General features: G+C 41.6%; 1 protein-coding gene across 2 annotated transcripts in view; it reads left to right on the top strand.

Moving 5' to 3' along the window:
* Positions 1–26,783, top strand: part of CNIH3 (cornichon family AMPA receptor auxiliary protein 3) — a 79,633-nt gene that overhangs the window by 29,717 nt on the left and 23,133 nt on the right. The window contains exons 2-3 of one of the 2 annotated variants that reach the window (XM_077811924.1): positions 7,250–7,318; positions 11,662–11,709. In XM_077811924.1, the coding sequence (XP_077668050.1) occupies positions 7,250–7,318; positions 11,662–11,709 (117 nt within the window). The remainder of the gene's footprint in view (positions 1–7,249; positions 7,319–11,661; positions 11,710–26,783) is intronic. The other variant, XM_077811925.1, reaches the window with a different exon arrangement.

Here is a 26,783-nt window from a genome sequence, read left to right as displayed (position 1 = left end):
TCATGTGGGCCTAGCTTCACTTCAGTAAATGAATGTTGTGGTTATGTAATTTTTATGATCTTGTTTTCTCTAAACTGCACTTTTAAATTTCTAAGGAATTTCTAAGCGGTTTGTGGGATAGCTGCTATTTTGTGAGGTGATGGGGAAGGGGAGGGCGGCTGTGTTTTGGAGTAGAAGGATCTGAGTTCTATCACCTAGAAGCTCTGAGTGGCTGCAGCGTGCAGCATAGTGACAACAATGATGTTCTAGAAGGCCACGGATTTTTTACAATGTAGTTAAGCCCCTCCATTTTCAGTTTAAACCAATTTTTACAGAAAAAAATCCCAGGTTTTACAAAAAGTATTTGTTTTTTTATTTTCACCCTACTTTTGAATCATTCAAATATTTAAAAATAACTTGTTTTATTAGGAAAATACAATACATTGCAGGAGATATATGTATTACGAAAATAGATGGGTCTGTGTGTATATGCAAAGCTGCCTGATGAAGTAAGGCTATGGAATAGTCTAGAAGATACACACAATAAACAAACAGGCATGCACACAAGCTCTGAAGTGCGTGTGCATCTGAATGTACAGATGAATCTCATGCCCACTAAATACACATTTCAAGCTGTTAGCCGATAATGGTTGAAAGATCTGACACACTAAAATGGGAAGAAAACAAAAATCTGTATCAGAATACATTTCAGAACACAAGGAAATATTCAAAAGTTTAAAAAAAACCCCAAAAAACAGGAGAAAAGGATGCACTGCAAATGGTGTGGCCCAATTATTAAATGTAAATATTTATAGGCTAATAGTTCTAAGTCCACAACAGTAAACTGTTTATTCAAATGAAAAGTTTTATTTGGGGACTATAGATACATTGTTTTCTTAAACTCAGAGGTGGCATTGTGTTTTGAGTTCTGTTTAGTTCTGCAGCAAACCACACTGAATTTCATTAATCAAAGCATTAGCCTACTGAATAGTTTCCCCCCGTCCTTCTGTCCACCAAAATAAACCCTGATATTTACCCAGAAAATTATTAATAGTTTTTCCCACCAATTTTCACCTGTTTTTGTTGTTGTAATAAACACCAATACATTTCCAGGAAAAATTAAATAAAATAAAAACCAAAAATGAAGGGCCCTAAATATAGTTTGAAACAAGAGCTGAAAACTAGTTCTTCCTATACTTACCAGCCAACCCCTGAATTCAGGGTCACTCGACACCAAACGTTTAGCAACATTGCTTAAGATATTAGCAATGTTATCAGGCAGTTGAAGAAGAAACAGTAAACCCTAAACTCAGGCACTGGCGGGCAAAACATTTTTTCAGTTTACATCTCAGCTACACTCCATCTCTTGCCTTCACCTGCAATTAGTTATCAAATGTCAGTGGGCCAAACTATGCTCAGATGTACACATGAAGCTCTCATTAGAGATTTATCAGAAGTTGCTAGCATGCAGGGGAGGACAGAGTTTACCTCAAACTTTTTTGCTGTTCCCATTTCAGGCCAGTATCAATATTATGCCATTTTAAAGGCTCAATAAATGGCCAAGGCCAGATGAGAGGAAGCATTCCAAGGCATTAGTAGTTGAAAGGGTGGAGAAAAAAAACAGGAGACTGTCCCTTTAAGGGCCTGTAATGTAGCTGGGTAGGGGAGGAGGGGAATGGGCTTCCTTATTTCTCAGCCAATTGGGAGGCGCTTTCTGAAGGAGGACAGTATATATGCTGTCTTCTCTTCTCAGCACAGGGAAGATGCTGACAGAAGGAAATCAGAGGTAAAAGGTAGAGCTCCTGCTAGGGAGGGCTAGGAATAGGCAACTTTGTGAAGAGCTTATTGGGATAGAAGAAGATCTCTCTGTGTGGTAGAACTAAGAGCCAGAGCTGAGTATGAGCTTCTGGGGTGTGGTGATGGACTTTATTTTGAGAACCATAAGGACTGTTCTATTATTTAACTAGCCCCAGATGGCAGGTGGGGTGTCGGGGTGGGAAGGGTGTTAGCCATGAGAAAGACTGTGGAGATCTTAAGGACCCTAAAGATGGAAACGAGAGGCAGGCTGCTGCAGAGCCTCTGCTGGCCACAAGGGGGCAACCAGGAGACAACTGCATTGGTACAAGGTCCCACAATGAAGTTTGACTGGAACTGGGGTAAAGCCATACATGCAGCTAAAACTCTCATCCAGGCTCTCATCATCTCACATCTCAATTACTGCAACATCCTTTTCTCTGGCCTTGCCAAATGCAATCTTGTCCCACTCATACCCATGCACAGTGCTGCTGCAAATATTTTCCTAGCCCTTCACTTCGACACTTTCACTATTGAGATGTCGACTCCTGCCTCTGATTGGCCAATGATACCAGTCTCCATCACCCACTTGCAAAGTTTTCAGATGAGTACCTTTATGTTTTCTCTCATCCTGCCCCTCACGCTTGGGAGAAACTCCCCATAAACATCCATGAAGTTATCTCATTGTCCTCCTTCAAATTGTTCCTTAAAACTCTTCTTTACAATGGTGCCTACAAAAAACTGGACATCAGTTAACCTGCTGGTGTGCTGAGACCACTGCTGTTCTGTGTTTGTTGTTCTCAGACTAGTTCAGCATGGACTGATATTCACCACATTATTCAGCACTAATTTGGCACCTTTGCTGGCAGTCTGAGCAGGCAAGACACAGTGTGAATGGGCTATGAATGGACGATAAATGTAGTCCCTCCAGCTCAGGCCTGTAGTATGTTTTCATCTCAGTATTTTATTTTTAGATGTTTCTAAGATGTGTATAAATTATAATCTTCAAGCCCAAGAGTTATCAATGCAGCACCTTTTACCAGCAATGAATTCACTTTAAAGAATATTCTCAGCAGATTTCCTACCCAGAAATTACTCGTGGTCAGTTTAATAACAAAAAAACCAAACACCTGCGCTCAAGCCAAACACGCCCGTAAGGGCTCAGTGGTCAAAAATTAGAATGGCCTCCCTAAAACACAGAGATCTGGATTCCTTCCTGCCACTGCCAGGTGAAATTTTCAGTTAGATCTCTGTGTAAAGAAATAAATGGAGACTGAAAATCAGCCTCAATTTCATGCAAATACTTCTGTATTCAAAGCTGTCATTGTCTGGAGAAGCATGCATGTGGGTGGGGGGGAATTCAGGCACATCTATAAATAATGGTTGCTGTTCTGAAACAGGTGATGCCAGCACAGAATCTGTAAACTATGCAGCATAAGAATGTCTAAATTGGGGCAAATTCTGTGCTGATTTACACTTGGAGTTAATGGCCTTGCATGGGGAGAAAGTCACCACAGAGTGTGGCCAGTATGTTTATAAATCAAGGGAACTTTTATTCTGTTGTTTTATTAGATGCATAGTGTAGTGTGAGATCATAAACACAGAGACATGCTTTACACAGCAGCTAGAGAACCTCCTAACCAGGAAGTTCCTACCTTTATTAAGCTCCTTGCTACAACACATTCTGGTCCTCTCTAGTAACTGTGGAGGACCAGTAACTTTATAACCACGCCATAGGTAGCTCCAATACTTACCTTTTTCTTCCATCCACAGAACAAGTACAGCATAGGCAGTGGCAGTACAAGCTTCCTGCCATGCTGTGCCCAACAAACATTCCTCAACTCAGACCTCGAAGATCTCTTCTAGGAGTCAGAGGATAGTTCAGTCTCCATAGCCCATCCAATCTCATCTTAGTGCAAGGATATTAAATATTGCCAACTGTGATGGTGTTGGGGTTTGGGGTTTTTGTTGTTGTTTTTTCGTGTGATGTGGATACCAGTCCACCAGTAACTAAAACAATCGCTTATGACCTGAGATGAGGTGGGGGAGATAATTCTGTGGATATCACTGGCTCTGTGTATTATGCTTTTAGAGAGACAAGGTGGGTGAGGTAATATCTTTTACTGGACCAACTTCTGTTGGTGAAAGAGACAAACTTTTGTGCTTACACAGAGCTCTTCTTTAGGTCTGAGGAAGGTACTCAGTGTCACAGCTAAACACAAGGTGAAACAAATCGTTTAGCATAAGGAGTTAACATCATAAGAGACCATTTTAGGTGAAATGGGCAAGTAACACTTGTGCAGTCACAGGACAAAGGAGGCATAATGGGTTATAGATTGTTGTAATGATCCATAAATCCAGTTTCTTTATTAAGTCCATGATTTTTAGTGTCTAATAAAGTTATGAGTTTAAATTCCCAGGCTTGTGTTTTGAAGGTGTTGTGCAGGTTTCCTTTGAGGACAAGGACTGAGGGTCAAATATGGAGTGATCATTTTGTGAAAAGGGTTTGCCCACGGCTGATATAGTGTTTTTGTCTTTTATCATTTTTCTGTGTGAGTTCATTTGAGAGCACAGCGATTGCCTCATTGTTGTTGTGATGCCACATAGTTGTTTATTGGGGCATTTGATGCATTGCATGAGGTGCATCATATGTTGTAATAGGTGTGTGTAGGACCCATGGATCTTGAAAGGTGTGTTGTGGGGGGTATTGATCATCATAGCAATGGAGATATGTCTGAGGTTTTGCCTCTGTTATGGCAGGATCTGGTGCCACATGCCTGTTACAACAGGTAGTGTACCCCATTCAGTGCACTAAATGCCCCAATAACAACTACGTGGGTGACATGAGAATCACTACAGTCTCGAATGAACTGACACAAAAAATGATGTAATCTACTCTGGCATCTTTACCTGTCATATGTAACTTAAACTGTATGCTCCTCTGGGCAAGGACTGTCCTTCATTTCTTTGTGCAGCACCTATACATCAGTAAGACTATAACAAACATTTAATAATAATGCTGTGATATGAAGAGTTATCAGCTGAATACATTGCAACCTGTAGTTTGCTATTGAAAATGCCACAATTCTTTAATTTTAAATGCTCTGTAACTTGGTAGAAACAGTGTTGTTAGAGCAGGGGACTTGGAGTCTTTGATTTTATTCTCATTTCTGCTACTAGAGTGCTATATGGGCTCTGATCTGGCAAGTCTCAACCTTTCTGCACTTCTGTTTCCATATCTGCAAAATAGAGACAGTCATAACTGCTTAACAAGATTGTTTTGAGGCTTACTTGTTTGTAAAGCTAGGCAGTTTACATGCTGTGACCACATGTTTATTTCAGTTGCAGAACAGCTGTCTCATTGGATACATCTACGCTACAAAAAACTAACAGCAGTGAGTCTCAGAGCCTGGTCAACTAGATCAGGCTTGTGGGAATCACACTACAGGCTAAAAATAGCAGTGTAGATGTTCCTCCTTGGACTGGAGCTTGGGCTCTGAGACCGTCTCCCCTCACTAGGTTGCAGAGCCCAGGCTTCAGTCCAAGCAGCCATGTCCACATTTCTGCTTTTAGCCCTGTACCACAAGCAACGGGTTCTGAAATTCATCTCCACAGGTTTGGGGTTTTATTCAGTGTAGACGTACCCGCTACCTTTCTGCATTCACCATCTGTTGGTTGTGTCTACCTGTTGTCGACTCTGGGGAGACCACACTGGGAATTGTAGGCCCGATTTTTGCCTCATTTAAACCAACTTTACACCAATGTGTCTGTAGTCACTTAAATGGAGTTACTGGAGATTTCCACTACTGTAAGTAGAACAGACTCAGACCCGGTGTGTTCAGGGTACTTAAACACCAGAAAGATACAGACCAAGTAGGTGGAGTTCATAGGAGAACAACAAAAATAATGAAGGGACTTAGGTTACTGATTTATTAGGAAAGATTAAAAGAGCTAAATCGATCCAGATTGGCTAAGCAGTGACTAAGGAGATGGTGGAGAGGGATGTCAGAATGACTGAAGAGTGTAAACAGCAAAAGCCAGATCACCCTCCCCAGAGGGAAAAACCTGAGGGTTTGTCATCAGCGAGGAGTTTTCCTTAGAAAGTTCTGTCAAAGGGACAGAATTTGTTCTCCACCTCCCCAGTCCTCTTGCAGAACAAGCAGGGAGTTCAGCCTACATAATCCTCGGACCACCTCTCAGATCGTCATTCTTCTTGGAAGAGCCACTACAGGCAACGGGCCATCCACACCAAGACGCTGTGCCTCCAGACTTTGAGGCTCTGTGGTGGTGGTGGGGAGACAATGCAAGTCCCTCGCTTGGTTCTGACCCTTTGTGACTGGGTGAGAAGTGAGCCAATCTCTCAGCAAAGTGTGGGCTACACTAGACTGGTCTTTTTTTTTTTTAGCATATTTCCCCTGAAAAAATTAGGAAACAAAAAGTATTTCTTTCTTTCAAAAATTTTCATGGAATTTTCTGATTTTTTTCAGTGAAGCAAAATGTTTTGTTTCAGTTTTCAGCCCCCCCACCCCATGACAGCTTTACATTTTTGGCTTTCAGGGGGAGTTTTTATATTTGGTTCCTGCCTTTCTCCTTCATTCCACTTTTCCAGTGGAAAAGAAAAGGTAGGGGAGAGGAGAAAAAGGTGGGAGAGGAACAAAACTGTAAAATAAAAATAAAAAAAATCTATTTTTGAAAACTAAAATAGTTGTTTTTTTATTCAAAATGAAAAAAAAAGCTATATAAAAAACTGGAAAATTGTGAACAAAAGCAAATTTTTCATTAAAATTTTCCTATTACTTGAAAATCTGTAAGGAAACAAAACAAAGAAAAAGGCTGAAAAAATGTTGACCTGGTCTCGTCTACACTGTACGAAAATTTGAGAATCCTTGCTCTATGGATCAAACTTTTTCTGGTTGGGGGTGAGATGTGGGGGTGTATGATGTAACTGGCACAAATCAGGTCTTTTTCATTTCTAACTTGTCTGATTTTGTGCTTAACCCCCTTAATGTTCAAATAGCGAAATAATCCTCCGCTTCCAATTAAATCAGGTTGCCTTCTGACTTTTCCTTATTTTAACACAACACCCTTTTCCAAAACTCTCAATTTTAGGACTATGGTTTATTGCATTTATCTGTAGAGAAATGAATTCATTTTTGGAGTTCTGATCTCTGAAAAATACTATAGAAGCACATATTTATTGGAGGAGTGATTCAACCTGGCAGCGGGTCAATATGTATGTCCTATTATAGCATGACCTATCAATATTACTTTGTACAGTGATCTTGTGGCTGAAGATAGATTTGTGAAATGTATATAGTTCTGTAAAATTATATAGAACATAATTAATTTGTTATATTTGGGATGAATTTCAACCCAAGTTAGTAAGAATAGATCTTAGTAACTACTATAAAGAAAAAGACCTGGATTCACTGAAATTATTGCTGTCATTACAATGTTTGAAAAAATTATTTTGCAGATAATCGCCTTTGATGAGCTAAGGACAGACTTCAAGAGCCCAATAGACCAGTGCAATCCAGTTCATGCAGTGAGTACAGCTTGAGATTTGACAAACATTAGATATTGAATGGAAGAAGATGTGCTGAACTGTCAATGGAAAATATGCAAATAGATTTAGGAGTCCCTTATGAATGTAGTTGTAGACTGTAAGAGCAGCTGCTATTTACTCTTGATTTAGCAACCCATCAATCTGATGGTCTCAGGGTGGATTTTTACTTAGGTAGTTCCCTTTCTTGCTGGAGGTGGCTTGAGAGCACTTAGAGATTCAGAAAGAGGAGAAGTTGAAATGTGATTGTAGGGGTTTTGTGCATCTCTCAATTTTGAGGCACACTTTCCCCCTTTAAAATCCCTTTTCTCCTCTGCACCCAAGCAGTGGACTGACCATTTTCTCCATGTTTGCAGTGTTGTTGTAGCTGTATCGGTCCCAGGATATTAGACAGACACTGTGGGTGAGGTAATATCTTTTATTGGACCAATTGCTGTTGGTGAGAGCTTGATAGTTTGTTGACTCTCTCCGGAACAGAAGTTGGTCCAATAAAAGATATTACCTCACTCACCTCATCTGCTTCAAGAGTGACCCATTGTCTGTACTGACTACTCAAGGGCTTTGATGAGGGACGCAATCATCACCTTTCTGCCTAGAGGCAGAGGTCAAAATTCTCCCCTACACTAAGGGGGGATAACCCACTCAAGAAAATGAGGTTCCACCTGCTTACAGTAAAGGGTAATTTGACACAGAGGCTGTAAGCTCTGCTATACTCCAGCAATCTGTCAATTATGTAGGAGTGTGGCAGATCTAGCCCTCACTGCCACTGTGCCTCCTGCTGGTCAGTCTGGGAATTAGCTCTTTTGTAGCACCTCCTGCTGGCTGATGTCTCTCCTGCCTCAGGTCCCCGTGTCCTTCCTGGACCCAGTGCCCTTTTCTCTTGGGGTTCTGCTGACCACAGTACCCCCATGCTCTGGGTCTCCCCTCCCAGGGGAGCCCCCAACCCTCTAAGCCCACCTTGCCTCAGTGGCTACTGCCAGTCATCATCTAGCCCTCTTTCTCTGGGGCAGACTGCAGTCTGTAATGGCCACTCATTGGCAAGGGGGTTGGACCTGCTGCCTTTCCCTGCAGCCCCAGATCCTCCCTAGGCCTTCCTGTCAGGGCTCAGCCTGGGAGGTCGCCAGGCCTGAGCTCCCCAGCTCAGCCTGCCCCTTCCCCAGCACTGCTCTGTCCAAGGTACCCTTCACTCCTTCAGGCAGCTAGGTCCATCTCTCTCCAAAGCTAGAGAGAGACCACCTGCCTTCCGGCCCTGCAGCCCTTTTATGGGGCCCAGCCTGGCCCTGATTGGCTGCCTCTCAGCCTTTTCTGATTGGCTCTCAACCCCAGCCCTCTCCAAGGGCTGGCTTTTAACCCTTGCTGTGCCAGAGCGGGGTGACTACCCCACTTACAAGGAGCCTGGGCCAAATTTATCTAAATATAGACTGGAAGAAAGGGGTGCATCTCCTTTGAAAGTCTGTGGGCCAAATTCTATGGGGACAGAAACAGTTGTATCGATTACATATTGGGTAAGTGGCAAAGATTTGGCATCCGCTGTGTGACTGCAAAACAAGTATAACTTAAAAAATAAGGGCATGTATCAGGAGGTCCAGTCAATGGGTAAGAGACAGCTTTCCCTCTTCCCTTATTTTAACATATTCTTGACCTATTCCCAACATTCCTGGTGTCAAATTCAGTCCTGGTTTAAGCAGGTGCAAATTCTGCTCTCAGGTGAGCCAGTGTTAATCAGAGTGATTCCATTGGCTTCAGTGAAGTTACCCCACATTAATATCAGCAGAACAGAAGGCAGAACTTGGCCCCATTGACCTCATTAGGAGTTGCATTTGTTTCTACTATGGGCTGATTTTGGTTCCCATGTAATATCAGATTGGTGCGTCATATACATCTTGCACTGCCACCAAAGGCCACACAGATTCAAATTACAATACTTGGCCACTTAAATCCGTTTCATGACTAGTTTATTCCCAAAACGTATCTTATGCCATCTTTTATACCACCCTTGAATATGGCATTGTAAGGATAGTCTTGAACCTGAGTCTCCCAAGGAGCTTTGTACTACAGAATCATCGAGCCAGTCTAAAGTTAATATGTATGTTTATGTGATTAATTGTATCTGTTAATCTACTAAAATAAATCCACCCCTAAAATAGTAACTGAAAATGGAAATTGTAGGGAACAATCTCCACTGAAATATATTACAGCATTTTCTATGAAAGTAATATTTAGGCCTATTTATCAACGTTTCTTAATTCTCCTCATGCGTTTTTGTCCTCATCTTGTTATACAGGCACACTTTCTGTGCCTATTTCTGCATCACGGCCCAGTAATTTGTTTTGTTCCTAAACTTGTATAGTGCCCTAGAGAGAGAAACTGCTTTTGTTTTAGAATGTTAATGTAATTGGTTTCCAGGATAAGCAAGTCAATGTCTGTGTGTCCCTGTTCAATTCACGTTAGTGATTTAATTAGTTAATTAATTCATTAATCCCAGAATGTTCAGTAGTTTTCATTTACTCTGAACAAACATTGCACAGAAAATGTCCAATAAAATCCTGCAAGTTATTCTGTATCAGTAGCATCATTTTGACTCTCACCTAGCAAACTTTCTGTAATAGCTCAAACTGTATTCTCATGATACTTTCTCCTGTTCAGTGTGGATGTTAATGGGTGTTATTCTAGCACACTAGGAGAGATTTTTATGAGAGGAGGCATTTGCTCTGGTGTCATTCACCAAAAGTTTTTCCTTCTTGCCCTATTGTGTATCAGTTGGTGCCCACATTTCCATCTATTTAATTGTGTGGACTCCAGATCATACTATTTTAATGTCTTGTACTAATCAGTTTATTCTCACAGCATCCCTGCTAGGTAAGGGAGTATTATTATCCCCATTTTACAGAGAGGGAGCTGAGTCACTGAGATATCAGTCAGGAAGACTATGGCAGAGCTGAGACTCAAACTCAGGTCACCTGATTCCCACTGTAGAGTCTAAAGAACTTCCTCTTCCAGAAGACCAGGCATGTTTATTCCCAGACCTGCAATGGGAGCTATGTTGGCAGAACCTTACATCCACATGGACCTCCCATTGAAGCCAGTGGTGTTTTGCGCAACCTTACATCCCATGTGGACCCCATTGCAGGATAGTACCATAATCTGAGGAGCTTCTTGACATAAAAGGTGCCATGTAAAGGCAAATTATTACTGTTGTATCTTCCACTGTCTCCCCAGACTGAAACCTTTTTTATAGGAGAAATATAATCCTCACAAAATGGAATCAGCTTAAAACAGTTTGAAAAACACAGACAGTTTAGAGAGAATTGCCTTTACACATTGGTTCATCTCATTATTTGTTTCAGAAAGGTGACTGTAAATAGTAGCTTTTGCAATGTCTAGAGACAAACCTAAACAACCCTCAGGAGAATGTACAGTACACGCCAAGCCACTTCTCTAATTTATTGTAAGAAGAGGTGTAAAACTTCACTTACTTTTGAATTGCTCACTCCTCTTGGGCACTGTGCAACAGAGTCTGTTCTGTGCTAACCGCAGTAAATGCAGAATAATTCCGTTGAGTGTCATGGCGTTACTCTGGATGTACCCTGATGTAACCAAGAGCAAAATCTTGCCTGGTGACTCGAGTGATATGTGTAAGCAGAGCAGAACATTGTTTTACTAGTGAATTTCTCACCTATGATCCATTTAACAGAAAGCCTGTTAAAGTTTTTGTTTTGACTTTCCTTGCATCAGCTGAGGCTGCATTGTCCTTAACACTGGAATCCTCAAGTACAGTATCTTTCAGTTCATGTAAATGTCTTCTATTTTAAAAGGCTATTTTTAGCATATTACAAATACATTGTAGTAGCCTGATCAACTATAAAAGTTCCACATTGATAGAGCCTCTTGGCAATTGTAGAGGTACTTATATAAACAAATGTTCTCTGTGTGGAATCACTACTGAAGTTAGTGGGGATCTGAAAGTTTGTGCCTCAGTCTCTCTGGACCAATTCAGCCTTAGTGTAAGAATACACAAATACTGACTTCAAAGTTGTTGACCTGCTAACTTGATGGCTCAGTTTCATCTCTGGTTTGTTTTCTCGCATGTTATGGGGAATAATAATTACCTTCCTCACAAGGGTGTTTAGACAACTGAGTGAATCTATTTTAAAGTTATATGTGAGAGATAAATATTACTAGGCCAAATTCATCCTTGGTGTAACTCCATTGATATCTGGATGTAAGCCATGGATGATTTTGGCCCATTATGTTTGTGATATATTTTCTTCAATTAATTACACAATATAACCTCCCACCACTTTTTTTCCACCTTTCTTTGGCAGCGAGAGAGACTAAGAAACATTGAGCGCATCTGCTTTCTTCTGCGAAAGGTGAGCATAAACCAACAGGATCTATGACATTGATGAGAATTGAGACCATCAGATGGCTGTTCTGGGTATGTCCATTTGCCCATCCCACTGATCCTCCACCATCACTCATGAAATCTGAGATTCCAGTGCGGAAATTGGAATCAGTGTTACCTTTGAAAAACAAAGTGGAGGTAATGAGAAGGGGCTGCCATAAGTTAGGATTTCCTGACGAGGACTGAACATTTCAGAACATTCTCAGGTTCAGATTTTTGAAGGTGATGATTAGTTTCTGGAGGTGTAACTTGTGACAGTTATGGCCACATGCCCTGTGCTGCCATCAAGATCTGAGGTTTATAATTATTCTTTGCTGGACAGTCATTTACTAATTATTTGATAAATGGAGCATTTTATTTGCATGAGTTCAACCTTTTGAGTTTCTTACAGGCTGAATGAGAATGTTGAGATTATAGAGGCTGACCCTATGATGGTGCTGAGTAACCTCAGTTTATTTGGGAGTAAAGGGTGTTCTGCTCTTTGCAGGACTCATCCAGTAACGGGTTACAAATTCTACTGTAATTTAAGAATGGAATTTTTAAAAGCACTCAAGTGTTGGCCTGACTCTGCTTCCATTAAAGTCCCATTGATTTCACTGGATGCAAAGTTAGACCAACACTGAACATGTCTGGTTTCCTTAGGGTGGGATTTTCAATGTAAGCTGTGCTCATCAATGGGAGAATAGCACCAGTGACCATCAGGACCAAAATCACAATGCCCCAGCACGTGCTAAAGAAGCAACACCATTAGCTGGGAGTGAGTACAAGGCTCTTAACCTTGAATCAGGCCAAACACTAGCTGTAGACATGATCACATGCACTTAGCCAGTATATTATGCAAACTGCTTACATCAAGTCTTTTTAACCATTCTGTCTCTGAACAGACCAAGTAAAAAGATCTGACCTTGCAAAAAAGGTTTTAATAAGTGTACCTATGCACTGTATTATAGTATTTAATGCAACATCATGACAATTAGCAAAACATTCTAGCCCTTAGAAGATGTCATTAGAATGTCCAGACTGGAAAGTATTTGTTGCTGCATTGTATTCATCCTGGATGTTTCTGCTACTGTGATCAGCAATGAAATAGCTAACACTATTGACTGCCTGTGGCTATGTTCAGGACAGCTGGAAACTCAGTTTCAAAATGTTGTGATATTGGCAGTGCTAAGTACTGGCTCAGCCTGATCCCGGGGCCTGATTATGTTCTAAACAACTGTATTTGCACTAGGGAGGGACCCTACTTTATAAAACACTTCTGTTGAATAACTTGATTTATACCAGTTTAGACTGATCATGGGAACAATTGTGAGCACACTGCTATCAAGAATCATGTGTAATCACTTGCACTGGGCATCTGACAAGGAGAGAAAATATTAATCCATGCTAGCTAAACGTAAAAAAGAATCAGTACTTTCCCAGGAACTATTTTGCTGACTCAGCAGTCAGCTAGTTTCCAGCTGTGTCCCAGTTTCTCTGACAGAAAGCAACAGGTGCGTGGCAAATGTATTAATACATGTGAGTCCCGAGGGGAGTCCTTGCCCATAGGAAAGTTTAATTTTTATTGAGCCTGAGCCTCATTGCAAAGATGGTGCTTTCTGGCTAATTACTGATACTGCATACACCAGGGATCAGACTTCTAACTCACTTAAATTGTTTGTTAATGAAGCATCTCCTCCCAGGTTCTTTGGGGACACATTTGTTTTAATTGGGAGATGTGATACAGGAAGAGGAAGAAGGAATAATTACAGAGATGTGCAGTCTTCAAGTCCAATATTTACTAATAATCGCTTTTGTGTACATAGCACTTCTGGAGCATTCATGGCTAGTGGCAGAGCTTTGGGGAAGCAATTAAAACACTGAGTGTTTTAAGGACATGGGAATCTGTAGTTTGTAATGAACTCTAAAGACCTTCTGATTACTATAACATTGCTCTCTGTGTGGCTGTGGGTAACTAACCTCTGTGTGCCTGTTTCCCTTTCTATAAAATGGGGAAATAGTAACACATACCTGTTTCCTAGGGTGTTGGGGTTGGCTAACATTTTCAAAGCACTTTACAAACATAAAGCCAGCAGTCTTACTGTTAATGCCACTAGAACTGATTCTAGATTTTTGGCTATTAACCTCTATTTTAAAGGGATTTATGAGTGGTTTGTAAAAATGCGCCTCATTTCACTGTCCCAGGTTCTACAGGGGGGTCTCTCACAAGTGATCATGCACACAGCACCATACAAATCACATATAGTGAGCCCCAATGGATGAAGAGACTGGATGGTTTGTCAGAATTATCCTGGAAATCCTTAGTTTTTTTTAATGTAGTGGAGCTCATTTGCAGGGTTTGACAATAGCTTGTGTGTATGTGTTTGATTATACTGGAAGATGTTACATAATTTGATTGAGTTTTCAAGCATGGTGGGGTTGACAAAGGAGGGATCCCACTACAGCACAACCAGAACATTCACAAACATCACTATCTGATGTGAATTAATTTGGAAAATGTTTACATACCATGAAAACAATATCTCACTCAGGCAGTATGTAAAGCAGGTGGCATGTATGTAATGTTCTGGCTTTTATGTATGTGTATCGCTGCCCTCTGCTGGATAGACCTAGACCTGCTCAAATTTTCTGCGAGACAATAAAGCTTTGATGAAAAAGAGGCTATGAGCTTTGTTCAGACTTGAGTGATCCCTTGGATTACAATGTAAATGCTTTAAAGATATTATTTCCTGAAGCCAGTTTTAAAACTGGGTTCCCAGTGAGATACTGAAATTCTCCTTTATCTCAGAGGCCTGTTTTTTGGAGCTCTGTAGTATGGTCTTCCAGTCACATGTGGTTTAGCTGGAAATCACACACTTTTTGTGTATGTACATGCCCATAGATTTATTACATAAGCTGATTTACTTAAAGTATGTGCTAGTGATGCTGATAGCCGTGCAGGCTGGGTCTACACTAGCTTTTCCCCCTCCTAAAATTTGTTACCAATTTTGCAGCTCTGCTGGTGAGAACTCTACTCTAGGCAATGTGCCAGTGGTGTTTAACCATCATTGTTTGCAGTGTTGTTGTAGTCATTTTGGTCACAGGATATTAAAGAGAGTACTTTTCCCAACTCTGGAGAAGAGCTCTGTGTAGCTCAAAAGCTTGTCTCTCTCACCAACAGAAGTGGGTCCAATAAAAGATACTACCTTACATACCATGTCTCTCTTTCAACCATCATGTCATTTAGACCAGCTATGAGCAGAGAAAGGCATGGTACTTAAAATACTAGTGGCCCACTTGCTGTTGGTACCATGGGTGGTGCTGAACTGGTGTTAGCAACACTGGGAAATTGTAGGGGAAAACGGCTAGTGTAGACAAAGCCACAGTGCTAGCGAGAGGTAGAAGAGCTGGGTATTTCCCCTCAGCAATCTGGATGCAGAGCAGTGCTGTAAAGCATGTGTCGGACTTGGAGCAAGCTGTTCTTTTTCTATGTTACCAGGGCATGTCAAGAGCTTAATCCTGCATCACCCCTGGGAAGGTAGAGGAAGGATGAATTGAACTGGCAGGAGACACTGCAGTTTGCTATGCAAAGTAACTGCTATGAGATTTTTAAAAAACAGTTTATAAAACTTAGCACATACCATCTGTAGTCACAAGACTTTTTCCATAGGTGAGTAGTACTAATGTTCCCATTTTACAGCTGGGGGAACAGAGGTACAGTGGGAAAATGAATTGCCCAAATTCACACATCAAATCTGTGGAACAGCTGGAAATATGGCTCAGTCCTTCTGATTTCCTTCTGGTACCTGGTCCACTGGACTCTCCTCATGCAGATCATCTAATAGGAATTTTTCTCTTATTTATATGGTTAAATACCATGATATTTTTTAATATTTTACTGTTCATTATGATGACTGTATTATTACATTATTGGTGCACTGCACAACATTCTCTAGAGAAACTTATTTAATTGACAGATGCCTGATGGAAACTTTTTTTTCTGGTTTTAAGGGCAGTTAGGATTTTCCTATCATTAACACACTTGGCAACATGATGGAGCGTAAACACTGTAATACTACAACACTGCCCTAGAGGACAAATTTTAAAAATGGCAACTTAATAGCAGGTAGCAATTCAGATGTGACTATGGACTGCATGGGAACAATGACTGAGTTAACCTCTCATTCCCCAACAGGGAAGTCCTTCCAGGTTAAAGCAGAACATTGTCTGGAAGGGAAATCTCCCATAATATCCTCTCTCAGCAGATAAGTTCCAGACCCCAGTTTGTTCACACCCACCCTTTCATGAGCAATAAAAATGACTCTACTCGAAAAATGACTGCGGGTTTGTTTTTAAACCTAGTTAACTTCAAGTAAGATAGGGATATGAGAAGCAGAACTGGAATTGGAGTCTGTGTGGAAGGGAACTAAGATTTATAAGAGACAGATCTTTCGCCTTTCCTACAGCTGTAAAGAAAGCATTTATGTTAAGTCAAACATAATATCTCTGGAGCTGCAGGATTAGAGACATGCTGAGTCAGATCTTTATCCTTTTATTTATTGTTTGTAAATTCAGAAAGAGCAACAGGGAACACTGCAAATTTCCAGGGTCAAAGCAACTGTAACCACAAAAAGAAAAGGAGGACTTGTGGCACCTTAGAGACTAACCAATTTTATTTGAACATAAGCTTTCGTGAGCTAAGCTTATGCTCAAATAACTTGGTTAGTCTCTAAGGTGCCACAAGTCCTCCTTTTCTTTCTGCGAATACAGACTAACACGGCTGCTACTCTGAAACCTGTAACCACAAAGTGACTTTGAGAGGGACATTTGCCCTCAGAGATGTTCCAGATAATTGAAAAAAAAAAATAGGTTTTGGGGAGGGGGTTTACAATTGAAAGATAGATGTTGTATCTTTCTTTTTATTTTTGGTGTATTTGTATAAGACAATCCTGGAGACTAAAGTCCTCTTTTGTAATTTACTATCGCTTTTCCACAGAAAAGATAGAGCACGGAAAGCACTAGTGCTAGGTTCACCACACTGCCCTACCAATGTCCCTGAGCCATAACCTGGATGGAACACTTCTAGGGGTGAGAGGCCCATAATGATGATACATTGCACTTCTTCCAGTGCACTCCATTGGAAGATCTCAAGTCACTTTGCAAACATTCATTTCTCACAACAGCCTTGTGAGGTAGGTAATTATCATTAGCCCCATTTTACAGTTGGCAAAACTGAGGCACAGAAATGTTAAATAACTGGTACAAGGAGGTCACCTAGCAACTCACTGGCAGAGCAGAGGTTAGAATCCAGAGGTCTTGACTCCCAGAGGTGAAAGATTAGTGCACTAACTCCCTGCCTTGCCTTGTCTGAAGAATAGTTCATGGGGTTAAATGACAGCCAGAAGAGAAAGCTACACTAGTTTTTTTTACTCCTAAAATTTCCCAAAATTGCTACCATAGTTCAGTTCCACCAATAACAGATGTGGTGGCAACCCTAGTGTAAATAAGCTGCTGGTGTTTTAACCATCTTGTGAACTCATCCTGCTCAGTACCAGTTTAGGCAATACAATGATTAATATGCCAGTGCTTGCTGAAGCTTTTTCTGTGATAGAGTTCCCACCATTGCTATCATCAGTGTAGCTGCCTCAATGGTGGAAGATGTACTGTAGACAGGGCTTGGGTGATCAGATATGATTTTACCACCCTATAGGGTTTCAACTCTGTCTATACTAAATCCACCAAAGTAGCTACAACTTGTGGAACTGCACCAATTGGGAATTATGGATCTGAAAAATCCCAGTGTAGACACAGCCTAAAATCTAGTGTAAACAAGCCCAACAAATCAGGCCGTGTGTATGGTACATTGGCACAGCTGCAGCTACACCACTATAGTGTAGATGCTTCCTACGTTGATGGTTTTTCCATTGATGTAGTTAATCCACCTCTCCGAGAGGCAGTATCTACCTCTACAGAAGAATTCTTCCATCAACCTAGGTGTGTCTCACCGTGGGTTTGGTCGACGTAACCACGGTACTCAGGGCATGAAATTTTTCACAACCCTGAGCAACATAGCTAGATAGACTTAATTTTTAAGTACAGAACAGGCCTCAGTTGCAAAGCTGGGAATAGAAACTATACCCCTACCTTTAGTAGCACTATAAATCATTTTCAGCACTGATTAAAAATGAACCAGTTCCTAATTTAGACAGGGATTAATAAGTATAGCCATACTGTAAAGATAGGTCTGCTTTAGAGAGAGAATCTTGCATTGTCTTCACTGCCAGGTTTGTAACACAGCTGGTGCTGTCTCCTGCTCTAATGAATAGTAAAAATTTCCTTCTTGCCGCTTAGGTGCCTTTGTCATTAGAGGGGGAGACTGAATTGTTGGCCAATGAAAATCAGGTAAATTAAGTCTGTGGCAGTAGCAGAACTTGCTGTGATATTTCACAGAACAATGTAGGATGCATTTTGAGTTTTGATAAATTGTTCCTAGGACAAAGACCATAATGAGAACAGAAAATGGCATTACATGAATCCCTTCCATTAACGGAGATTGTAACAAAGCTGGAGTATATGCACTTTGTCCACTCTTGTTAGAGTCCAAAGACTGCATCCTTGTTAGTGGCTTCTTGATGCCTTCTATATTTCCTGGCATACCTAATGCGTTTCTCTTTCATACCTCATGAATATCATGACACCGCTGAGTCTGACTCACCAGCTGGGCAGCAGGAAACCCTGCAGGAGGCTCCTCCTGCTGTGTGATTGGTAGCTAAAACTCACATCAAGGGGCAATGTAAATTAGTTATGAAGAATAACCTCTGCTAGTACGAACTGTGCTGGAGCTATTTGGGCAATCATTCAGTTCACATTTTAATAGCTTACGTGTCCTTATAAGACAATACAGATAGAAGCTTCCGCCCTAGCAGACACTGCTGCACATAAAGTGATTTGAATCAGTGTTATAATTTTAAAGTTTTAAAATATTTATCATCTCATATATTATTTTCTTGGGTATTTAAACCATTTGCTTCTAACTTTGAAGCACAATTGTAAAATGGTTCTAGCTAGAGATGGCCTTGAATCACAAAACATGATCTGAATAGCTGCGGATGTAGGGAAATTTGAGTTCAGATCTAAAGTCCATGCCCAACCACTTTCTCTAATGATGGAGCATACTGACACTCCAGCTGTGAACACCCCAAAACTTCAGGGAAGTTTGAATCCCTCTCTGAACTTGACAGCCTGAACTCATCTGTATTTATTGTGCTGAGTTGAAATAAATGTTGACATTAAAACCCCAAACCACGATGAATGTGCCTGGTTTCAGTTTTTGTTACAAACTTGAAGCTCAGATCTGTTCAGGGATCTTTCCGTCTAGGGTTTTAGTTGAGGCCATAGTTTGAGGGAGGTGTCAGACATAAAATACAGCTGCAGACCCAAACTTTCCCAAAGTTCAGGTTGTGTTTGGATCTGATTTCAGGCTCATCTCTACTTTTAACAAGGGTCGGGCCCTAATAAGGACTGACCAGCTAAGCCATTTTCCCTGAAGTGGGTTTATACTATTTTAAACCTTTTCAGGAATCCTGATTCCTTTACAGGTTTGGATTGGTCTTAAATATCTACTCTGTGACTGGGACCACAAAGACTTTCTTAAACTATTTGATTACCTGAAAAAATCTTAATGCAATTGATTAACAAGTGTTTTGTGTGTGTGGTCTTATTCACCGAGGTGCTCACTTGAGCACTTTGTTACTATCTCTTATTTGATTCAAGGAATAACCAGAAACTTTTACCTTTCTAGCAGCCTACAAAAATGTTGGGTAAATATACTGTCGGGAACAATTCTGCTTTGGTCAGGGTGTGGATGAATAGCATATGTAAGAACGTTTTCTTTCTAACTTCTGTGTTGCCATTGTTATTATTTACATTTCCCTTTCATTTTTGCTCCCATTATTTATGGTAGTCCTTGGCAGGCTGAGGTACTGAAATGGATCATTGGCAGAAGTGTTTAACATGTTTAACATGAAAGCCTAATTCTTATTATTTGTATTACAGGAGTGCATCAAGATCCTAACAAAGAACAAGGCTCCTTTGAGCTAGGTGCTATACAAACACATAGTAAGAAATTGTGTGCTTTTCAGGGCAGGAACTATCTAAATAAACAAGACAGATAAAAGGTGGGAGACGAAACAGAGGTAGGAAGGCTGACAAAGGGACTTAGACACCTAGAAAATCACTGGAACAGCACTGTGACCCACAAAGCCCAAGTTAAGTGCTAGGCTCCCTATGCAATGCCTGGGGAGAGAGAGGCACTTTAGAATGCAATCCACAAAACCCAGCACACTAGGTAGGGAGCCACCTAAGCTAGCCAATGGGAGATGCTGAGGAGAGTGGTGTGTGCAAAGCCCTGCCCCTCTTATGGAGGTAGGCACCTAAGGCCAGCTACAGGAAGGTGCTGAGTTCTGCTAGTGATCAGTGAACAGGGAAAGATGTGTGTTTTTCTGCCTAATATGCATGCTGGCCCGATCTGGTAGGCTTGCTCAGAGGTTGCCTATCTCCAAACAAAACGAGCCAGGGAAGAGACGTTCCCTTTAGCTTAATAGTTAGGGTACTTGCCCAGGAAGTGGGAGACCTCCTGTTCAAGTCTCTTCTCTGCCCTGAGGGGCAGAAGGGATTTAAACAGGGCTCAGCCACCTGTCAGGTGAGTGTTCAAGCCACTGGACTATGGGATAATCTGATGTGGGGCCTCTCAGTCTCTCATGTTGAAATTGTTCCATTTGAATTAAATAATTGAGCGAGAGAGAGAGAGAGAGAGAGACTGACACTATAGCCCAGTGATTAGAGCACTCATCTGAGAGGTGGGAGATCCCTGTTGAAATTCCTTCTCACTGGGGTGAGGGGAGCTTGAATTGGGGTCTCCCACATCCTTAACCACTGGGCTAAGGGTTATAAGAGAGGGCTTCCTCCTTCCCACCCTGTCTTGTGTGGAGTTAAGCAGCCTCTGAGTACAACTACTGGATCAGGCCTCACACGTAAGTTAGGCAGGGGAACGTTTTGTGGATCGCTCTGCAGTTCAGGCAGGTGATACCCATCCAGACCCCTACGGTGAGGCAGCTGTGCACATGCTCAGGGGCAGAAACATAGGCACCTAGGGAACTTTTACTGCAAAAAATTAAGCACAAAGTGAGTTTAGGTGCCTATAGGGTTAGACGGCAGCCAAGCAGGAGTTTTGTGGATCACAGTGGTGCCTAAAACAGAACTTGGGCACCTAAGTAGAGCCAGGCCAAAGTGACTTGTCGAAGGTTACACAGCAAAGCCGGGAATAGCAATCAACATCTTCTGAGTGCTAGTTTACTGCACTACCCACTAAACTCTACTGCCTCTCCAAGCCAGCATGAGCCTGCAGTGTGTTGAGTGCCTCCCACAAGGATGCTTCAATAGATATTAAGCATTCAGTACCTTTCACAGGATTGGGTGCTGCCTGGTTTAGTCTCAGGTCTGTCTGCATATGTTGTAAAAAGGCTGTCTCTGGAGAATGCTGCATCCTGAGCTGCTTGTAATACTAGCTAATTAGATCATGTTCTTCTGGTTCATTGATCATCAGTGTAATTCTATATTGATTTTTAATTGCTTACTTTTGTAAGTTTCTTAATGATAGCCTGGAATCTCTCTGATATGCTTTATTTTAATTTTCTTAGCTGTTTTTTAAGCTCTCAGTTTAGTGATTTGTCCAAAATAGATCCTGGAAGAATTTGGGGCAAGAACTTTCAGTTTCTGTTCCCCCTGATTATGGTATCAACTTTGTGTTAGCAAGCAGAAAGCTACATTTCCTTTTAGTTTATAAATAATAACTGAAAATGTTTGCTGCTTTTTGGGGAGTTGATGTCTTAGGGATTTGATAATGGCGCATGGGATCTTTCATCTTTAGGACACCCATTCTAATCCAGCCCAGCTCTGTACTGACTTACAATTATTATAGTATAGTCAGTATAGGCTCGTGGGTGTGAAATTACTTGGTGGTTTTCAGTGTTCAGATACTTTGGTGATGTGTGCTGTACAAAACCCCGAGACTATGTTGCTAGAATGGTCTCAGCCCAGGTTTTAGTGGGCAGGAGTCCACAAAACCGCCATCTCCACAATTAGTCCTTTTGCAGACTATCAGCAGAGACTCCAAGGACTGTATATAGGCATAGGGAGTGTAGTATCCTCTTGCCCCTCATGGTGTTGGTCAGCTCTGCAGTAGATCAGCAGGGCCATGTGGAGAAGCTTGCAGTTCCACCATACTTGCTGTGCACGTTCTGTCAATATTGCACTTCTGTCTCCAGGGCTGACAATGCAGCCTCTTTTTCCTTACTTTGTAAAACCAATGTTTCTCTTGGCCTTAAAGATAGTTCTAATTAGGGTGACCAGATGCCCCGATTTTATAGGGACAGTCCTGATATTTGGGGCTTTTTCTTATATAGGCACCTTTTACCCCCTACCCCCGTCCCGATTTTTCACACTTGCTATCTGGTCACCCTAGTTCTAATAACATGTTTAAAACACTTCTAATGGGGTGTAACTTTGTTAGTCTTACACCATTGAAAATAAGATTTCAAGTAGGTTAAAAATACATTAGTACAAAATTTTCAGCTAGCTCATGGAAATCATGCCTTATGCATAATTTATTTTTAGAGTGTTTCTGTAGAGAGTCTCTTGTTAGTCAGAGAAGAAATGGAACAATTTGCAGTTTATATAAACAGCAGGATTGTCACCAGTTTGCACAACTTGGGGAAAGATGTTTCCAAGATCTGGAGGGAGCATTATCTCCCTGCAGGGGATGTGGGAGGGAATAGGAAAAGCAAATGAGATATTTTGAAAGTGGTTTGGACTCTGCAGGTTTATGCACCTACATGAACTTCATTTCCATTATCGTGCTCCCTCTGCAATCCACATAGCTGGCCAAGTCTTTCTGGTATACTCCACAGTGTAAAGTCAGGGTTGATGCAGGGTCTGATGGCCAGACCCAGATCCAAAGACAGTGAGAGGTTTTCAGATACAGGCTTTTGCTTTGGGCCAGTTGCAACACTTGGAATTAAGCTTCATCAAAATTCAGGAAGGATGGGAGAACTTGCTCCAGAGCCACTTCTCATACTAATGGGCCAAATCTAGAACTGATATAAGCTGTTGTAACTCCACTGAAGTCAATGGAACTGAGCTTGCTTACACAAAGGCTGATTTTGACTCATAGTTATAGTTTGACACTGGCCTATTTATGTCCTCTTGATTCTATTTCAGATTGTAACTATGTCCTTCACTCATCACAAGGCTTAGCTATATGGTGAGTTGCTGCGCAGCAAGTGAGGGTGTGAATCAACACTGCACCAGCTTGCCCCACAGCTACAGCACAGTGGAAGTCCCAGAATGCAGCTTAGAGTACTATGCTTTCAAGCACCAATACGCTAAGCCTGTACTCTGAGGCTTTACCGCGCTGTAGCAGTGTTCACACGGTGAGTTACTGCACAGCAAGCTAGTGCACTGTCGCTTCACACTTTGGCTTGCTGAGCAATAACTTACCATGCAGACAAGTCACTGGTCTCTTAGCTTTAAAGTGCCTAAAGCTGTCACTGACTACTGGAGGCAGGCTGTACAGGATGCAGCGCCTAGTGACTAGAGTAAATTCATAAACTTTATGGAAGCTGACATCCGCATTGTTTGATGTTCAGAAACAAATTATTTAAAGAAGCCCTGTCAAATTAAAATGAGCTGAAATTGCAATCACTCTTGTCAACTTTTGGACTGTGTGCTGCATTTGCTTTGTACTGAACAGGATTGGAATGGAAGAAGAGAAGTGAAAAAGACATAAGGATGAGATGATAAAAAAAGAAAGGGATGAGTGTAAGGGGAGAGCTCTAAGTGATAAATCAGAGATGAGATGCATCCTCTCCAGCCTCCCATTGGATGTGGGAGGTACGTCTTCACTACCTATCCCCACTGCAGAAAGAAATAGAGAAAAAGGAGACATGGGAGATGAGGAACAAGGAGAATCTTTCTATTTCTCTTAGGTATTTATACAGTCTCATTACCATAGTATCTTTGCAGTTCAGTCTTTAATGTATTTTCCCTCACAACATCCTTGTGAGGTAGGGAGGCACTATTTGTCCCCATTTTGCAGATTGGGACCTGAGGCAAAGATGAACAAAGGAATTGCCATACTGGATCAGTTCTCTGATCAATTTACTTCATATCTTGTCACCAACAGTGGCCAGCGCCAGATGTTTTAGAGGAGGGTGCTAGAAACACCACAGTCGACAGATGTGGGATAATTTGCCCTCCCTGAAGGTCTCATCCTATTCCCTAGTAAAGTGTTTCAGCTCTGGCTGAGCTACTCCTTGTGGTCAGATACCAGGCTGCTGTATTGGTTACTATGTGCTTTTACGCCTACTGAATAGCATCCAGACACTGTTTCTTAGTCTAGTGACTCCAGCAGGGAGTAGACCCCTGTCTAGTATCCCTTTTCTCTGGGGATATGGGACTCAATGTTGCAGCTGTCATTACGATGACCATACAGCAAGTGTAAAAAATCAGGATGGGGGTGGGGGGTAACAGGAGCCTCTATAAGAAAAAGCCCCCAAAATCGGGACTGTCCCTATAAAATCAGAGCATCTGGTCACCCTAGCTGTCATAGGCCCCAACACTAGTTCTGACCCCTTCAATTCTCCCCAATATCTTAAGCACACCCTCTCCAGAGCTCCACCCTTGTGGGTATTCTGGGTTACTGTTATCCATTTGTAACAATTAAAAAAAGGGAACACGCAGACTGTGGAAAGGAACTTCTAAACTTTGTCCATGAGTAAAGATACACTTTACTCATAGACAAAGCACAATAGTTGCAGATCTAGGCAAAAATAAAAAACACCTCCTTCCAGTGTTCTCACCACTCCAAGAGCCCTTTGGGTTTTGAATGTCCATTCAAAATTCCAGTACTCTTCTGTACCACACTCATCCTTGTCACTCTTCCTGTTGTCAGCCAGTGAGACAGCCTCCAGCTTGAGAAGATCCAGCCCTTAAATGGAATTCTGGCCTCTACTGTCAGGTGACATCTTAAGCAGCTTCAAAACCCACATCAGGTTTTATAATGTGTAAAACATTTCTATTTAAAATTAATTTTTCTTGAATAAAAACGAGGATACAATCAAATCTAGGGCACTCAAATGTCCCTGAAAACTAGAAATGTCCAAGCTTTCAGGACCTATCCTTGAGAAAATAATTTGAAATTCTGCTCCCCATTGGCTTAAATGGGGACAGGATTTCACTCAGTGTGTTTGTCCACATTTTTTCAAACTCTCTGAAGACTCTTCCCTTTGAAGGAATCTCTGGCCAGCTGAGCTGGTGAAACTGACAGCAGGTTGAGTGAGTACATATGCAATCCAAGAGTGTCTCCATTCAAGTCTATCTCATGTTGATCCCTGGTTGTCCCTCCAAATCTTCCAAGGAGCTTTCTCCCTCCCCAGCAAATCCCAAAGGTGGCAGGGAAGGAGTGGGAAAGAGATGGGTGTAGAGAAGAAGTAGGAATCCTTTTCTCTCGCTTGTGCACATCTCCTTGATGCCGAACATCACTGGAGTGACCTCATGCCACTCCAGCAACATATGTCTTGACTTGGAAAATCTGGTCTCCCTAATCCAAACCATCTTAGAGAGAATATTTATCATAGCACAACTTTACTCTGATCATCAGTTCATGATGGAGGAAACCACACCCCCTCTATTGCAGGTTCACAAACACCAAGACACAGTAAATATGCCATGGGTGACAATGTACAGAGAGGCCAGGTAGGGGGAATTCCAGAACCTCTGTGAACCAAACTCTAATGCTATTTAGCACCTTCCTCTGGAGAACAATAGAATCAGGTGCTGTGGGGCTGTAAACTAGGTACATCCATTTTCCAGAAACACCACGTAACAGAAGCCTAGTGGTCCATAGCTGCTACTACAACCTGGAAGGGACCTGGAGGGGAAGCTGCACTGGAACTTCAGGGTCAGAGGAGGATTTCAGCTCTCCCACCTCTGTTCACACCCCTCCCCCCATGTGAAGCCCATTTACTCAGGGTTGGCACAACATAAGAACATAAGAACAGCCATACTGGATCAGACCAAAGGTCCATCTAGCCCAGTATCCTGTCTTCCAACAGTGGCCAAGGTGCCCCAGAAGGAATGAACAGAACAGGTAATCATCAAGTGATCCATCCCCTGTCGCCCATTCCCAGCTTCTGGCAAACAGAGGCTAGGGACACCATCCCTGTCCATCCCTGGCTAATAGCCATTGATGGACCTAGCCTCCATGAACTTATCTAGTACTTTTTGAACCTGTTATGGTCTTGGCCTTCACAAGATCCTCTGGCAAGGAGTTCCACAGGTTGACTGTGCATTGTGTGAAAAAATACTTCCTTTTGTTTGTTTTAAACCTGCTGCCTATTAAACAACTGATGAGGAAGCTCTTGCCCCATCAGAGGACTAGTAATTTACGTATTGCAGGGCATTGATACCATCCCAGAATTTCTTTCTAGGCTCCTGTAAATGGTATCTGTGTGCCTGAGTTAACTGCAAGCAATTCATTTTTGTTTTGAAGCATGTTGAATCATGTTTCATAAAGAGAAAGGGAACAAAATATCTGCCTTATTGTAATATTTATTCCCGGTAAGACAGAAAGAAAGCTAAAGCTAAATGACAAGTCTGTTTAAAGCAGAAGTATCAGAGCTTTGAAGGAACGTGCTTTTGAGCCTGAGTCTAAGGTTTTTAAATAATAGATAAGAAAACATTATCTTTCATGTTTGGGGTATTTCTCCTCCCCATTAGAAAGAAATCATTGACAGACTGATACCAATGAAGAAATAAATAGGCCAGTTTCAGAGTTTTGTATTTTGTCATATAGTGTAGGTCAAATCATGTGGATAAGTGGTCTACTATCTGCTGTGAACTCAGGTTAAAATAGTCGAGTGATCACCTAAGCTTTAAATGAATGGATAGAATGTACCCCTACTTATCTGGAAAAGTGACCTACAAACAGGGTAGAGTTCAAAAGTG

This window comes from Eretmochelys imbricata, chromosome 3 (assembly GCF_965152235.1).
Source record: "Eretmochelys imbricata isolate rEreImb1 chromosome 3, rEreImb1.hap1, whole genome shotgun sequence".
Lineage (NCBI taxonomy): Eukaryota > Metazoa > Chordata > Testudines > Cheloniidae > Eretmochelys > Eretmochelys imbricata.
Note: the sequence above shows the minus strand (reverse complement) of the source record. Positions and strands in the feature narration are given on the sequence as shown.